The sequence below is a fragment of the Muscardinus avellanarius genome (assembly GCF_963383645.1).
Source record: "Muscardinus avellanarius genome assembly, chromosome: 5".
In the NCBI taxonomy this organism is placed as follows: Eukaryota; Metazoa; Chordata; class Mammalia; order Rodentia; family Gliridae; genus Muscardinus; species Muscardinus avellanarius.
In genome coordinates this window covers 57,929,932-57,948,369 of record NC_137790.1, presented here as the reverse complement: position 1 = coordinate 57,948,369, position 18,438 = coordinate 57,929,932, and the positions used below count along the sequence as shown (strand labels likewise).

Below are 18,438 nucleotides of genomic sequence, written 5' to 3'. Positions count from 1 at the left end.
CAGACAAGTAAAGCTTCTAGAGCACATATTTTAAGAAGGTACCCCTCCCCCTCTGGGCTATGCATGTTTTAAGGAGGCACCCACTATCAGGATCCTGTAAGGTGGCCTTGAGGAGGCACTCTAAGTGAATGCTTCCATAAGATGTGTGTGTTTTGGTTGAATATAGTATGGCCTCTTGAAGAGCTTATAAGTTAGTGTTTGTGTTCGGAGTTGATACTACTGAGTCATAAGGGCTTTAATCCCAGCAGGGGATAAATCTATTATAATGTATTTATCTAGGTGGTAACCTGGGCTGGTAGGGCTTGGCTGGAGGTGGGTCTGGGTGCGCCATCTTGAGGATTATATTCAGTTCCTGCTCCCCCTGTCCACTCTCTTGCTTCCAGTCTCCATGATGTGAGGAGCAGGAGCTCAGCCCATGTGTCCTCCCCTTCTGTTCCTCCTGCCACCATGCCCTGAGATCTGTAGTCCCCAGCTTCACATGAATTGAACCAAAAACCATGTAAGAAAATAATTCTTCTTTTCTCTAAGATTTATTTTAAATATTAAATGTTTTTATATTTTAAGTTATGGTTGCAAGAATACTGAGTTGAGCAGTGTGTCTCTGGCAACTCATTCATTTTACTTTGTTTGTTTTTAATTATTCTTCAAAGATTTTTTGAGTCAGTGATGCCTTGAACAAAAGTGCCTTCATTTAGAATAGAGGTAAACTATGGACCATAGGCTATATTACAGCTTACTCTTAAAATATGATCCACTAGCTAAAAGTGTTTTTTTTTGTTACCTCCCCCCCCCCTCTCATCTATCTATCTGCATTTTTATGGTGCTGTAGATTGAACCCAGAGACATTCTACCTTTGAGCTATACCCCAAGCCCTATTTAATTTTGTATTTGGAAGCAACATGTTGTTAAGTGCTTCATTAAGTTGCTGAGGCTGGCTTTGAACCTATGCTCCTTCTGTCTCTGGCTTCAAAGTACTGAGATTACATGTATGCACCAATATGCCCAGCTGGTTTCCTATTTTAAAGAGTTGTTTTAAAAACAAATCACTTTGGACTCTATAGACATATTTTACATGAATTGTATGTGGCTACAATGCCTAGAAATATTCTCTGGCCCCATAAAGAAAATTTTATGGATGCCTGTCAGGCACTTTGACAAATTGTGTGCTTAGGCCCATCTGAAAATTTAAATCATGTTATTTTGACATTTTAAATAACATGATTAAATAATGGAAGAATAATATTATCTATAATGTAACTGATATAACCACAGGAGTAAATAAACTATCCTTTGCAAATTTTAGATTTTCAAAACCAGACTTTCTAGGATTAGATATAGTATGGCCCCTTGAAGAGCTTATAAATTAGTGTTTATAATGTGGGTATGGATTTTGTACATTAAATAAAACCTAAAAATACATAAGATGGATAAGTTTTTCTAAGAGTACTCCACAGAGTCATTTCACAGACATTTGGTGAACACCTACAATGAGTAAAAAACTAATATCTGACATTTCTTTTAGGTACTTTTTAAAGCTGACTTTATGGATCAGCTGAAAGAACTGAAAGACCAGAGACTGTCTAAAATCCTCACACTGTTCTGAGCCAGAGGATAGGTCAAACTGCTGTAAATAAAATTCCAGACAATTCTGGAAGAAAGATAAGATTTTTCTCTGTGCCCTCATTGCTTAACCAGTGTGTTGGTACCTCACTTTTTTATGATAATCTGTGGTAAAGAGCTCACTCCTCTGCTTAGGCTGAGTCTTATTTTTTTTTTTTTCAAATCAGAGTACATCAAAAAGAGTGCAGTGAGCCGGGTGTGGTGGTGCACACTTGTAATCCCAGCATGCCGGAGGCTGATACTGGAGGATAGCAATTTGGAGACGGCCTCAGCTACTTAGCGAGGCCATTTGCAACTCAGTGAGACCCTGTTTCAACAATAAAAAATAAATAAAAAATAAAAAATAGGGCTGAGGGTGTAGCTCAGAGGTAGAATGCCTCTGAGTTCCATCCCCACTGCAAAAAAAAAAAAAAAAAGTGCAGTGGGCTTTATTGTTTTATCCTACCAAGTATAATCATAATTCAGGTATTTCTTCCACTGCTTCTAGCCTTCCCTTTGGGAGGGATTGTTTATAGTCTAGAAGTGTGGCTCTCTAAAGGTGATGCGACTCATAATTTATCACAGAAGCACACCTGCAAGGGCTTGTACACATGTCCCACAACCAACTCTGGGGGAAAGTTGGCTTCAGGATGGGAAGTGTTCTAACCACCTCATTACCTCCCCTGGGTCAGCAACTGTGGCTCTTGGTGACATGGAACATAACTTTCTTACTTTGTTTCAGACAGGTTTGCTGAGGGCATGTTTCACTACCTTTGGATATTTCATTGTAGGTTTTGTCTATTCTTTAATAAAACCATGGGAAGGAAGCTAGCAAAATCTTCAAACAAAGGGACTGTTAACAATAGATCAGCAGTGGTTATGTTTACTTTTACCTTAATGTAGTTTATATTTGGGAGGAAGGTGCATAGGTTTAGTACAGTTTGCTTACCTGACAACTTGTTAACTCCATCTGTTTGCCCAAGTAAGGTAAAGATCACTGCATTGTCATGTCAAAGATAATAGTGAGACAATGCCTAAAGGTCTCCTGTGACTTTCATATAAGGGTTATTATGGTATGGGAGTTTGGGGACCAAGGAACATGTCTTGTAGGATCAGTTGTGTTAGCTTGCTGTCATGGTTGGATATAGAATGCCCCCTGAAAAGCTTATATATTAAAGTTTGGAATTCCTATAGTGGTCATGTGGAATATAGTATCATCAATAAATAAATACACTATTGGACTATCTGAGTGGTAAGCTAGGCAGGTAGGGTGTGTCTGGAGATGGTCTCTGTGGTATGCTCTTGGGGCTTATATGTGGTCCCTGAAACCCTTGCTTGCTTATTTTCTGTTGTTTCACAACCTCCATGATGTGAGAGCAAGGCCGTTGCTTTCTCCCACTTCTGCTTCCTGCTGCTATTCCCTGAGATCCCAAAAGGCTGGCCTCACATGGACTGAACGTGAGACCAAAAAAACTGTGAGCAAATAAATCTTCCTGCCTCTAAGTCGCGTGGTCAGGTTTACTGAGGTGAGTAAGGATGCTCACTGAGACACTTGGGTAAAACTCTTAATTTCTCCACAGTTTACTTCCTTCATCTCTAAAATAAGGCCTTTGTGATCTATCCACTCTAAATCTTAAACTAAAAAAATATGAAATATTTCAAACACATAAAAATACAGAAAATATAATGAAGTCATCATCAAAATACATTAAGTCATAACTTTTTTCTATAATTGCTGACAACTTTTTTTTTTTTTTGGCAAGGTCCTGGAAATAGAACACAGCAGCATTCTACTTCCAAGCTATACCCCTAGCCCTATTTTTTATTTTTTATTTTGAAACAGGGTCTCACTGAGTCGTAAAGGGCCTCACTAAGTATCTGAGGCTATCTGAGAACTGTGATCCTCCTTCTCTCAGCCTCCAAAATGTGGGATAATAAACATGCAACACCACACCTGGCTTTGCTGACAATTTTTTAAAACAATTTAACCAATTCTGTTGAAAAATATGTGTATTTCTTATTCTTCCAAGTTCTATCCTTCCATCTCCAGACCCTGAGTTTCTGTTTATCATTTCATGTTTTATATATGTCATATAAAGGTGTCTTTTGAACCACTACTAGACATGCAGATAGATTTAAAAGTGACATGATTTGTGGTGATTTTATTGTTTATTTAAATACTGTTCTGTATGTATGCATGATCTTAAAGTTTATATTTTATATTCAGTACTATTTTTTAAAATGTTATCAATAAAGCCAGGTGTGGTGGCGCACGCTTGTAATCCCCGCACTTGGGAGGCTGAGACAGGATCGCACAGGTTCAAAACCAGCCTCGGCTACTTAGTGAGGCTCTCAGAAACTTAGTAAGACCTGTTTGCAAATAAAATATAAAATAGGTCTGAGAGTATAGCCCAGAGGTAGAAAGTTCCTGGGTTCCACCCCAGTACCACACACACAAAAAATGTTGTCAATATTGACAAGTCTAGGTCTTGATTATTTTTTTTTTTGTTTGTTTTTATATTTTGGTGGTACTCGGGTTCCTGGAAACCCTTCTACTTCCGGGCCACACCCCCAGACCTATTTTTTTTAAATATTTTTATTTGGAAACGATTTCTCTCTCTCTCTCTCTCTCTCTCTCTCTCTCTCTCTCTCTCTCTCTCTCTCTCTCTCTCTCGGGTCTGGGGATGTAACCCAGAGGCATTTGACCCCCGAGCTACATACACCCCCTTCCCAATTTTGTATTCTTTATTTTTGAAACAGGGTCTCATTGAGTTGCGAAGGGTCTAAGTAGCTGAGGCTGTCCGCGAGCCACGATCCTCCAGTCTCAGCCCCTGAATGCTGGGATTACAAGCATGTGCCACCATGCCCGGCTGTAAACAGGGTCTCTTAAACCAGAGCGGCTGGCTTCAAACTTGTGCGATCCTCCTGTCTCTGCCTCCCAAGCTCGGGGATTACAAGCGTGCGCCACCACGCCCGGCTTGATTATTGATTTTAACTGCTGAATAGTGTTGCATTGCATGAATATATCACAATTTACTCTCTTTTATTAGCTCAAGTAAATTTCTTTCCCCGGCCGGTCGTGGTGGTGCACGCTTGTAATTCCTGCGCTTGGGAGGCAGAAACAGGAGGATCGCACTGGTTCGGAGCCAGCCGCGCTGGTTTAAGAGACCCTGTTTCCAAATACAAATAAAAAATATAACATAGGTCTGGGAGTGTAGCCCGGAGATAGAAGGGCTTCCAGGAACCCCAGTACTGCCAAAAAAAAAAAAAAAATTTTTTTTTTCTTAATTTTTTCAGTCTTCCTTTCTTTCTTCTTTCTTTTTAAATTTATTAGTGCATTGTTGTCATACATCTTAATGGGGTACAAGATGGCAGAGGCATACATGCACATATCACTCATTTAGCCCTTCTCAAATTCCCACCCCAGTCCCTCCATATTTCCTCTCTCTCGTTTGGCTTTGATTGACTTTGATTTATTTGTAAATGTATATCATGTAAATTAGGGAATTTCTCTTTCTCTCCCCACTGCCTCAGGTTGCCTTATTTGCTAATCTATATTTCTCCTTCTTCACCTAGAGTCCCTACAATGACCCTTTCCTTCCTACCTTCCACATATTAGGGAGAGCATCCCATTATTTTTACTTTTTGTGCCTGACTAATCCCCTTAGCAAATGTTCTCCAGGTCCATCCATTTTGCCACAAATAATGTAATTTTGTTCCTCTTTATGGCTGAGTAAAATTCCATTGTGAACATATCAAAACGTTTTGGCATCCATTCTTCTATTGATGGACATCTTGGCTGGTTCCATAGTTTGGCAATTGTGAATTGTGTGACTATGAATAGAGATACACATGCATTAGTTTGGTAGTTTTGGGTTTCAATTCTTTTGGATAGGTACTCAGAAGTGGTATTCCTAGATCATATTGTAGGTTCAATCTCATTTTTCTGAGGATTCTTCATACTGTTTTTCAAAGTGTTTGCACTACATTTAATTCCACCAACAGTGTATTCGAGTTCCTAATTCTCTCCATTACTGCCAGCATTTGTTGTTGTTTGGTTTTGAATGATTGCCATTCTAAGTGAAGTTAGGTGAAATCGCAGGGTAATTTTGATTTGCATTTCTCTGATTGCTAATGACATTGAATATTTTTCATACTTTTATTGGCCATTTGAATTTCTTCTTTTGTGAAGTGTCTATTTAGTTCACTTCCCCATTTTTGATTGGGTTATTTATTTTCTTAACTCTGAATTTCTCGAGTTCACTGTATAGTCTAGATATTATCCCTCTCTCAGAAGAGTAACTGGCAAAATTTTTCTCCCATTCTGTTGGCTCTCTGTTGAGATTCTTGATAATATCCTTTGCTGTACAAAAAAATCTTCAGTTTAATGCAATACACATATTGATCTGCCTTTTAATATCTTGGCCTTTGAATTTTCTTGAGAAAGTTTTTAACCTGTGCCTATGTGTTGCAGTGTTTGCTCTATGCCCTCTTCAAGGAACTGCAAGGTCTCTGGTCTGATTTCTACGTCTTTGATTCATGTTAATTTGACCTTGTTCAGGATGAGAAAGTGGGGTTTATTTATATTTTTCTGCATATGGTTAACAAGTGTTGCCAGTACTATTTGTTGAAGAGGTTATCTTTTTTTCAGTGTATATCTTTGGCCCCTTTGTCAAAAATCTATTCATCATAGTGTGCAGATTTTTCTTGAGTTTTCTATTCTACTCCATTGGTTTATGTGTCTGTTTTGGGGCCAGTATCATGCTGTTTTTATTACTATGGCTTTGTAGTATAGTTGGAAGTTAAGTATTGCAATGCTTCCTGAATGTTTCTTGTTGCTGAGAACTACTTTAGCTATTCTGGTTTCTTTTTGGTTGTTGTTCTAAATGAATTTAAGGACTGATTTTTCTATGTCTGTGAGGAATGACCTTGGTAATTTAATGCATACTGCATTGAATCTGTACATCACTTTTGGAAGAATGATCATTTTGGTAATATTTATTCTGCCTATCCAAGAACATGGAAGATCTTTTCATCTTCTAAGGTCTTCTTTGATTTTTTTTAATGCTTAACAATTTTCTTTGTAGGGGTCTTTTACCACTTTGCTAGGTTTATTCCTATGTATTTTATTTTTTGTGGGATATCCTGAGTGGAAGTGTTTTCTGGGTTTCTTTTTCAGTGGATTTATGGTTAGCATACAGCAAAGCTTCTGATTTTTTAATATTGATTTTGTATCCAAACATTTGCTGAATTTGTTGATCAGTTCTACAAATTTTTTGGTTGAGTCTGTTGGGTATTCCAATATAGTATCATGTCATCTGTAAAAAGAGATAGTTTTAGTGTTTCATTTCCTATTTATACTTCTTTGATTTCTTTCTCTTGCCTCATTCTCTGGCTAAAGTCTCAAGTATTATATGAAAAAGAAGTGGTGGTAATGGACATCCTTGTCTTGTTTCTGATTTTAGGGTGAATAATCGCACTTTTCCCCCATTTACTATAATGTTGCCTGTGGGTCTATTGTAGATTGGCTTTATAATGTTGAGGTATGTTCCTTTTATTCCAATTCTCTGCAATGCTTTTAGCATAAATGGGTGTTGGATTTTTGTCAAATGCTTTTTCAGTGTCTATTGAAATGATCATGTAAATTTTTGTCTTTGGTTCTGTTTATGTGATGAATTACATGGATTGGTTTTTATATGTTGGGCCAGCCTTGCATCCCTTAGATGAATCCTTCTTGGTCATGGTGTATGAATTTTTTGATTTGGTTTGAATGTGTGCTGCTCGTATTTGGTTTAGTAGTTTTGCGTACAAGTTCATCCATGATATAGACCTGTAGTTTTCTTTCCTTGAGCAGTCTTTTTTGGTCTTGGTATTAATGTGATGTTGGCTTCATAGAATATATTTGGTAGAGTCTCATTACTTTCTATTTCATGAAATATATTGAGGATAATTGGGATTAGCTTTTCTGTAAAGGTTTTATAAAATTCACTTGGGAAACCATCTAGTCCTGGACTTTTGTTTGATGGTAGGCTATTTATTGCTACTTTAATCCCACTGGTTGCTATTGGTTGGTTTAAATTTTCTATATCTTCATTATTCAGTTTGGGCAGGTTGTATTTTTCTAGAAAATTGTCCATTTTTTCCAGATTTACCATTTTGTTGGAGTATAGTTGTTCAAAGTAGTTTCTGTTAATCCTCTGGACTTCACACTGGAGGTGGTAATATTTCCTCTTTATTGCTTAATTTTGTAATTTGGATTAATTTTTTTCATTTGGTTAAGTTGGCTAGTGGTTTATCTACCTTGTTAATTTTTTTAAAAAACTAACTTTTGATTTTGTTGATTTTTCATATTTTTAAAAGTCTGTACTTCTTAGATTTTAAAAATTTTCTACCATCTACTGGCTTTGGGGTCAGACTGTTCCTATTTTTCAAGGGTTTTGATGTATTTCATTAGGTTATGATTTTGGTGATTTTCTGTTATTATGTGGGCACTCAGTGCTATGAATTTTTCTCTTAATACTTTCTTCAAGGTGTCCCAGAGATTTTGATATGTTGTATTTTTGTTTTCATTTTTTTTCTAGGAACTACTAAATTTCACCCCTTACTTCTATGACCTATTCTTCATTCAGCAGTATATGTTCAGTCTCCACATGTTTATGTGGTTATTCTGGGTCTTTTTCTGGTTGATTTCTAGTTTTATTTTATTTTGGTCTGAAAAGACATGGGAGAGTATGTCACATTTTTTGAGTTTGCTAATGCTTACTTTGTGGCCCAGGAGTTGTCTATTTTAGAGAAGATTCCATGAGTTGCTGAGAAAAATGTGAGCTCTGCTGTAGTTGGGTGGAATATTTTGTATGTGTCCAATATGTCCATTTGGTTTATGTTGTTCTTTATTTCGGTGATATCTTTACTGATCTTTGCCTAGAAAATTGATCTAGCAGTGTGAGAGGAGTCTCCCAGTATTATTGTATTGGGATCGATATGTGAATTAATGTCACAAAAAGTTTGTTTTATTAAAGTAGCTGCACCTGAGTTTGGGGCATAAATGTTGTATTATTATTTCCTCTTGCTGAATTGTTCCTTGTATCAATAAGAAATGACCTGCTTTGTCTCTTCTGATAAGCTTGGGTTTGAAGTCTAATTTGTATAATTTATCATATTTGCTACTCCTACTTGTCTTTGTATTCCATTGGCTTGGATTACCTTACTTCAAACCTTCACCTTTAGTTTGTTAATATTTTTACTTGTAAGGTACATTTTTGCAACAGATAGCTTATGGTTTCTAATTCATTTGACTACAATATGTTTTTAATGGGGAGTTGAGAACATTTATGTTCAGCATGATTATTGAGAGATGATTTTTAATTCCTAACTTTTTTTGTTTTAACTTCTTTTGAGGTAGTGTTTATTCTTCTTTGCTTATTTTTTTCTTGATAGAAATTATTGCTTCTTTGATTCTGGTGTTTATTAATTATTTCTTCTTTTCAGTTTATCTCTTTGAGTATTTTCTCTAGTGATTGTTTGTAATACATAAATTCTTTCAGCTTCTGTTTGTTGTGGAAGATTTTTATTTCCCTGCTGAATTTTAGAGAGAGTTTTTGTGGGAAAAAATTGGGGGCTTCAGGTTATTTTCTTTAGGAGTTTAAAATATGTTGTTCCAGGCCCTCCTGGCTTTCATGACTTGGTTTGGGAAGTCTGGAGTGATTCTAATTGTTTTGCCTCTGATATCACTTGGCATTTTGCTTTTGTTGCCTTTAAGATTTTCTCCTTGGCTTATATGTTGGTCAGTTTGACTATTGTGTGGCATGGTGAAACTTCTTGTCTAAAGTAGGTTTTATAAGTTTTCTGTATCTGTTTATCAATATCCTCTTAATTTTTGAAAAATTTTCTCATATTACTTCTTTGAAAAGATTATTGATCTCTTTGGTTTCAGCATCTATTCCCTCTTCTATGTCTATTATTCATAACTTAGCTCTTTTAAGAGGGGCCCGTATCTCTTCAGTGTCCAATTGATGATATCAAATTGATTTTTCTAAATTACATACTATGTGTTAATTTTTGGATTGATCATCTTCTAAGAGTGAGATTCTGTTCTCCATGTGGTATAATCTATTGTTTATAGTTTGTATTGATGCCTTCACTTCAATAATCCTTTATTTCCTTCAGACTCTCTTAAATTCTTTTTGGAAATACTGTATCATTTCTACTGTTAAATTTCTGATTTGACTTTCTGCAATCACTGCAATTCTGTGCTGTTGGGTTCTGTTTTTGTGAAGTTTTGAGAGACCATTTCTTCCTTGCTATTCCTTCTTATGATTTCACAAGTTTATATCTTTCTTGCTTTTGATAGATTTGTCTCAGTCTGTGTCAGCTTGTATATACAAGGGAAAGTTTTGTTGTATTCAATGTGAAAGTTGATTGAGGAGGAAAGCAATGAAGTGGTAAATCCAAGAATAGGGTAAAGTCACTGATATAACCAAATAGAAATAGAGTATAAATTTGTTAAAGTAGTATATGGTAGAGATTATATATAGTGAATATGTAGTAGGATTCTAGTAACCAACTGAGTGATATGAAATGGATTTAATACAAGACAAAGAAGAGAAAAAAAGAGATGGAGAGAAGAAAGTAGATATGTATGAGGGAGGAGGCTTGAGAAAGGAGTTGAGAAAGAGCAAAAAAATCATACACACAAAAATAACAATAAAACAAGACAAAACAGGTCTCCCTGGGGACTGTGGGTTCACTTACAGTGTTGATGGGATCTCTGGAGGGTGCAGTGAGCTTAGCTGCCACTTCTGTAAGTTGTAGCCAGTGTGTGTGCAGGAGGAGCTGATGGCTTAAAATTTTTTAGGTAACTGGCTTTTGTTTACTGGGGGTCTCTGCAAGTCACAATGCTGGCAGTCCTGGCATGGTGAGTCAAGATGGCACTACTGTACCACCCACCGGTGCAGCCATTGAGGCAGTTGGGGTACTTTTCTGCCTTCTAACTCTGATATGCCTTCTAGCTTTTTTTCTGCCACCTTTCACTTGCCAATGCTCTGTTAAAATTTATGCTGCTTTCTTTCTTTTGTCAGAATGCTGTTTTTGTTACAATAGAGACCAAGTCTTGGCAAGAATGATATGTGCTGCTTCTCCTAGTTGCCATTTTATCCAGAATTGTCTTTTAACTTTCATACCAGGGTTAAAAGGCATTTACTTATCACCATACTAATATTAGAGTATTCTGAATTTGACTGTATTTTTCTGTTTAGGGTGTGTTTTTTGTATGCATGTGGTTAGTTACTGTGTGTGAGTTTTCTCTTTGTCTTAATTTTTTCTTTGTTTTTTGTTTTTGTTCTAAACAACTCCCTTAGCATTTCTTATCAGTCAGGTAGCTGGATCAACTCTTATAGCTTTTAATTTACCTAGAAAAATCTTTATCTCTCCATTTTCAAATGACTGCATTGCTAGCTTTAGTATTTTTGGTTGGCAGTTTCTATTTGTTTATTTTAGCACTTTCGATGTCTTATATAATTCTCTCTCAATATGCAAGATTTTTCTTAAAGAATCCACTGATTTTCATATAAGATGAGTTACTTTTGGGTTGCTACTTTCAAAATTATTTTTGTTTTCACCATTGAAAATTTCATTATGCACCTTGGTGATGAATGGATGATTTTTTTTGTACTGGGGATTGAACTCATGGGCATTCTATCACTGAGTTATACCCCCACCATAACCCCATTTTTAATTTGAAACAAGATGTCACTGAGTTTCTGAGATTGGAATTAAACATGTGATCCTCCTGTTTCAACCTCCCAAGTACTAGGTTAAAGGTGTGTGTCACCACACCTGCCTATTTGAGTTTCTCTGTGATTTGTGAATCCAGTTGTTCATTTTATCTCCAGATTAGGGATGTTCATCATTATTTTTTAAAATAAGTTTTAGTCCCTTTATTCTTATTTTTCTCCTGTGACTTCCATAATATATGTGCTGGTATACTCAATGATGTTCTTTATAAATTCTGTATATATCCTTTACTTTTGTCATTTAATTATTTTGTTCTGCTAGCTGGATAATTTCAAATTGTGATAAAGTGAGCCTATGCTTTAGCTTCAGTAACTCCATGATGTTACCCTAGGTGATCCCAAGGCACTAATGATTATCAGCGTGAGAAAAGGCTCACCAGGTACTTTGCTAGTCATGCATAGCTGCCTGTTTGGCTTCTGTAACTCCTGCTTAGCTTGTAACTGCAGAGAAACAAAGGCCATTAGGAACTTTCCATCCTTAAAACAATCAAGACGTAGGTAATAGAAGGGACTGACATGGATTGTTTAGCTCCTGCACAATGCTGTTTTGGGTATCTGTACTTTCTGCTTGACTTGCACACCCACTGAAAAAAACAGTTGGGGGATTGTCCACACTGTGAGAACCTAAACTCTTCACTCCCGAGCTTGTGATTTTCTCATATAAAAGAAGCCCTGAGAAATGGCTTGGGGCTGCACGCAGGAGTAAACACCCTGAAGTGTAGTCACTGGCTGGTGAATTAAAATTTTCTATTCACTTAAACTAAGTCTTGATCTTTTCTGGTGATTGCTCTATAAGAAAATTAATTCACTGATTCTTTCTTCTGCTTGACTGAATGTGCTATGAAAAGTTTTCTGTGGGACTTTTCATTTCATTCATTGTGCTCTTCAGCCCATAATTTGTATTTGGTTCTGTCTCATGGTTTCTATGTTTTTGTTTCTCATTTTCTTCATACACACACACACACACACACACACACACACACACACACACACATATATATATATATATATATATATATATATATATATAATTTTTTTTTTTTTTGGTGGTACTGGGGTTCCTGGAAGCCCTTCTACCTCTGGGCTACACTCCCACAGGCTACACTCCCAGACCTATTTTTTAACTTTATGTAGAAACAGGATCTCTTAAACCAGCAAGGCTGGCTCCGAACCAGCACGATCCTCCTGTCTCTGCCTCCCAAGCGCGGGATTACAAGCATGCACCACCACACCCGGCCATATATATTTTTTTAAATTTGGCTTAATTGCTCTCTTCCAAATTCTTTAGATGATTTTCAATTGTTTGGCACTTCTCAAGTCTCTGTTTCTTTAGGACAAGTTTTTGGAATTCATTTTGTTACTTTTATCATGTTGTATGTTGAATGTTCTTGAGTCTTCATATTTTTTTGTATTATTGTCTACACATTTGAAGTAACAGTCGCCCTGCTTATATTTATGTTTTGATTAGAACAAACCTTCACAAAACATCATCCTTCCTAGAAATCCAAAGCTTTTATTTTTTTGCGGGTCTGGGGATGGAACCCAGGGGCATTTGACCTCCAAGCTACATCTCCTGCCCTATTTTTTTTATTCTTTATGTTGAAACAGGGTCTCACTAAGTTGCAGAGGGCCTCGCTAAGTAGCTGAAGCTGTCCACAAACCGCAGTCCTCTGGTCTCAGCCTCCCAAATGGTGGGATTACAAGCATGTGCCATCACTCCCGGCTCCAAAGCTTTTTTCTTCTTTGCTGCCTTAGGTGTGTGTGTGTGTGTGTGTGTGTGTGTGTGTGTGTGTGTTTTCTAGGAATCAAACCAAGGGACATTCTGCCTCCAAGCTACAAGCTGTACCCCAACACTTTATTTTATTTTTTATTTTGAAAGAGATTCTTGCTAATTTGCTGAGAGTCTCACTAAATTTTTGAGGCTGGCTTTGACTCAATGATCCTCCTGTCTCAGCCTCCCAAGGACTAGGATTACAGGCATATACCACCATATTCAGCTCCTAATTTTTGTTAAATTTTATTTTAAGATCTCATAATCTTGTCTCTCAATTTTTAAATTATTTTTGTTCATGGATCTCCATTATTTATGTCAGTTAGTAATGCTTTATTCATTTGCTATTGTCATGTTTCCTTGATTATTAATGATCCTTAGGCCCTGTCCTAGTATTTGCACAAATTAACAAGTAGGTAACTCTTCTAGTCTTTACCAGCTGTCTTCAGCAGGGAAAATTCTTTACTGGTGATTCTAGTCAGAGATTATGGGCAGCCCAGTTGGTAGAGTCCCCAGGTATTGTTGCTGCTGAGTCCTTGGCTATACTGACCTAGTGACAATTTTAATACACAATCAGGTCCAATGCCTAGGTTCTTTGGGACAAGCCTAGAGCTTGTTTTGGCAGGGGTAGGCCTTGTTACCTTTGTCCAAAGTAGTGGACCTGGAACGGGGTTTCATCAAGATGGACCTGCAGCCTAGACTCATAGGTATAGGCCTGTAGTATGAGGCTTTGTGTCTGGCCTGGCACGGGGACATACCTAGAACTTGGGACTATGATGTCCATTCTGAGCCTAAGGACATCAGAACCAACCTGGGGTTCTTTTCTTAAATCACTAGGTTCTTTTCAGGGTGTCCAATCAATGGGGTAACTATTTCATTGAGTGTTTAACTTACTGTACTTTTAAGTTTTAGACATTTTACTTAGTCTCATTTTTAAATACAATTGCTCTTTTACTTCTAATGGGATTAAGTACTGATAAACCCATCATGAGTTAAAAATAGAATGGGTCAAATGTGCATCAAATACATTTAACCTGATGAATATTATAGTTAGCAACAAAGTACACTATGGACTATCAGTTATTTACCCTTGTGATTACATAGCTTACTGGGATCTGTGACTTGTTACGACTGCCCAGCATCCTAAAATATCAGGCTGTATATTACTAACCCAAGAAAAGATCAAAGTTCAAAAACTGACCTACAGTTTCCACTGAATGTGTATTAATTTCATGCCATTTTAAAGTTAAACATTCTTAGGTCAAACCATCATAAAGTTGGGGCCATGATAATTAAGAAAACATGTCTGTTATTTTAACATGGTGGTTTATTTTGTTGTTTTTTAATTCTTTCCTTTATGTACTTAATCATTTTAACAACTGTTTTGTATCTCTTTCAGATTGTTTAGTGACCTAAAATTCTCAGGGATTTAGTCAAATTCATCATTGTATATGCTAGTTGTCACTGATGGCTGAATTTTTTCGATATGTATTTTGTAATTTTAGGTTGGAAGGTCACATTCAGAGGAAATTTATCTAAGAGAATCTCTGGTATTTAGATTTAAGTTATGTTCTTCAGTAACTTTATGTTTTTTAATCCCAATTTTTCAAAGGATATTTATTTCCAGAACTAAAAAAAAATTATGCTCACCTTTTGGATGATTCTATATCAATTGGAAACTAAAATTTAAAATTCTAGTCATGCTGGACCATGATAAAAGGAAAACAAAGTCAAACAAACAAAAAAAGGAAAATGCCTGGAGTAGGATTTTTTTTTCACACATATCAAATCATATGTACTTCTTTTTGACATCTTTCTCTGATGGTGGGTAGAAGTTTTAGTCCTTCTTTCCTTTAATGTTAAAAATCTTTGAAATCTCTATCTTGCCTTTTTATCCACGTGGATATGAAAATAGAAACTCTTTAATAACAAGACAGGTTCCATGAACACAGCCAATCAACACATTGAATTCCCTGAATGCCAAAGGTTTTCACTCTCTCTCTGTTTCTTATTCTCTTTCAGGATCGTTTCTTCTAGTGTAAAGCATTTTAAGGATATCTAGCTCACAATATTGCTGCCTCAGAAATACCTGTTAGTTTTTTTGTTTTTTTGGTCAGAATCACAAGAGAACCCCAAAGTACTTTGAAAACCAATTAAATTGTGTTATAACTTCTAAAAAAGTGAAATTATTAAGGATCTTTATTATGTAAATAACTCTTAGAATCTAGATTGGTTTGTTTTTCTTGATTTAGGGATGCACTTCTTTTGATCCAGGATAAAATGAGAGCTTCCTTGGCTGTAAAGAACTACGTCTCGATGAGGCAATATTTGAAGATGGAGCCTCTTGTTAAGTCTGCAGGAGTGGGAGAGGAGACAGCCAGGCCAAAGGAAGAGTATGTGTAACTAACTGGAGGAGGCCTTGGAGGAACTGAAATCTCAGAGGGAGGAACTGGAAGCAAAAGATGTCTCCCTCATCCAGAAAACAGTGACCTGCTTCTTCAGCTGCAGGCGGTGAGGGTGAGCGGTCCCACCACTTGTCCTTCACAGCCAGTTTTTAATTAGACTCCTTTGTTTTGCAGGCTATGTTGATGAGGGAAAAAGAAATAGAAGCATGTGCTTTTCAAACACCATAGATTTTCATCAAACACGGACAATGTAAACATGTGAGAGACACCCTGTTTTTAGTGAAGTGATTTTATTGGCAGGGTATCTTTTTTAAAAAGGACAAACCATCAAGCAAGTTTCTACTACACAATTTCTCCTTGATCTACCATTAGGCTGGAAAGTTCTGGATCTTAATTTAAATTTGTATGTAGGCTATGACTTGTCAGCAATCAGCAGGCAGGATTTTAGTTTCTCTGGAAAAAGACTTGCCTGATGTCTTTGGGATTGTTACAGTATGCTTCTAATCGTATTTGTAGATTTTTGTCTTCCTGTTTCTTCTTGTTTAGTCCAAATTGACATTACAAATGAGTCTCCTTCAAATAAAAAATTCTCAACCTTATCCTTGTATAAAATTCATTTCTGAAGCATTAAAAAATAAAAAAGAATGGTGCTTAGGCCCATTCGCAGATATTTTGATCAACTAGGCCCTATGTGGTCCCAAGGACATGTGTGGGTGATTCTGATATCTGGTCAGTGTTGAGAACCATTTTCTTTAAAAATCATGTTATTTTCAGAAAAGACACCTTCAGATCCTGAAATATGTACAATTTAGTCTTCAAACTCCGGGTCCTTATAATTGAAACTTTGCCTCCAATCTGATAACTGTGAATTATTTATTTTCTTTAATATCCTTCTCCCTAGGCACCTGGGCTACCATGATCTTCAAACTTCCACAAGGCAGGAATGAAATTTTATCTACTTTTATTATATTCTTTATTTTCTTTTTCTTTTCTTTTTATTTATTTTTAATTTTTTTTATTGGTGCATTATATTCATACAACTTATTGGGGTAAAAAACTTGTGTGTACAAACATGTTATATTCTTTTTATATTATATATTCTTTTTATATTATATATTTTTATATTATATATTTTTATATTATATTATATATTTTATATTATATATTTTTATATTATATTATATATTTTTATATTATATATTATTATATATGTATTTTATATTATATATTATTTTATATTCTTTATATTATATTCTTTATATTTATATTTATATATTTTATATATTTATATATTTATATTATATTCTTTATTATATTCCACTTAACACACTGCTCAGTTGAAAAGAGCTAGGTTCAAATAGAATTATTTGAATACTTTTTTTCCTTTTAAGCTTACCCCAAACACTGCCGGGCGTGGTGGTGCACACTTGTAATCTCTGCGCTTGGGAGGTGGAGACAGGAGGATCACGCTGGTTCTGAGCCAGCATTACTGGCTTAAGAGACCCTGTTTCCACATAAAAAGTAAAAGAATAGGTCTGGGAGTGTAGCCCGTGGGAGTGTAGCCCGGAGGTAGAAGGGCTTCCAGGAACCCCAGTACCACCAAAAAAAAAAAAAAAAGCTTACCCAAAACAGAAAAATATTACTGAAAACTGAAAACAAAGAAAATTTAGTACTTGTAGATAGATCCAAATTACTTTTATTTGGAGCTATGCTATTTGCCAGTGTTCCCAACAGGATATATTTCATATAAAAGTTTACAGTCAAATTCACATTTCTGCTATATATTTAACATAATAATGATTCTGGAACTTCGATATATACCAGCATTACCTGAGATGCTTGTTAAAAATACAAATTACTGGGCTCATTTCCAAATCTACTTTAAGATCTGTAATGAAATAACCAGTTTGCAACAAATTTTGGCTTAGGGGAGAGGTATCTTTGGATGAGACGTGGCCTCCTTTTCCCATCACTCCTCCTATTGACAAAGAATGTCCTGTGCAATGGGGTGATTTGAGAGGTAGAACTGGACTCAAATTGTGTGCAGAAGCATGGTATGTAAAAGCTTGGGAAACTTGTTATCAATCACTATGGGGGATGTGAGAAGCAAATTCCAGAACAAATCCACATAGCTGAGGTGAGTTCAAATTATAACTGAGTAAAATGTTAACAGAACTGAGAAATAGTTCAATGTTTATTTTAAAGCACAGAGACTCCCAAGGAGCTCAAGGAATCAAAGATCTTCTAAAATCCTTCAAGGCAAAATACCAGCAGCACTGTGTGAACTCATATTAATGAACATTGTATAATGGGAGAGGGTGATGAACACTGGGAAAAGACCTGCCACACCACTATTCATCTGGCTCCCAGATCCCAGATTCACTGGTGGTAATGTTAGTGATGGTATCAGTAACAGCTCACTGGGCTCTCTTCTTCACTTGGTGATGGTGATGAGCCCTGCAAATGCCCAATAGGAAGCAGCAAATAGCAGCAGTAGCTGGTCCTGCATGTAAACCTGGTGTGAACTAAAATCACATATCCTTGTTACTTCCCTACTTAGAAGGCTCTCTGGTTTGCCTGACTCCTTCCTGATTACCTTGACATTTCTTTTTAATTCAGCCCCTCTTCAGGGTCTTCAGTGGAGTTGGAGGTTTACTATTTCCTCCCTCCCTACATCTATGTCTCCTTAAGTTCTGTTTGCTGGCCCGCAGCCATGCTCTTGCCAGGAGTTGTCTAGAGGCCAATAGCTTAGACTTTTACCTTTTTTTTTTTCTTGATTTATTCAGTTGATGCAACTTAAGCAAGGCAAATGAATAGTTAATAAATTTCCCAAACCGGCACATAATGGGAGTTGAATGAGAAGGAGAGATAG

The 18,438-nt window shown here is 36.3% G+C and overlaps 1 protein-coding gene across 1 annotated transcript in view; it reads left to right on the top strand.

Moving 5' to 3' along the window:
* Positions 1-1,636: 1,636 nt before the first annotated feature.
* The window catches only part of LOC308263493 (uncharacterized protein), a gene marked incomplete at both ends in the record, with an annotated part of 68,565 nt that continues 51,763 nt past the window's right edge, over positions 1,637-18,438 (top strand). The window contains 5 exon segments of the mRNA XM_080696507.1: positions 1,637-1,659; positions 15,414-15,555; positions 15,558-15,566; positions 15,569-15,641; positions 15,644-15,672. Of these exon segments, the coding sequence (XP_080552633.1) occupies positions 1,637-1,659; positions 15,414-15,555; positions 15,558-15,566; positions 15,569-15,641; positions 15,644-15,672 (276 nt within the window).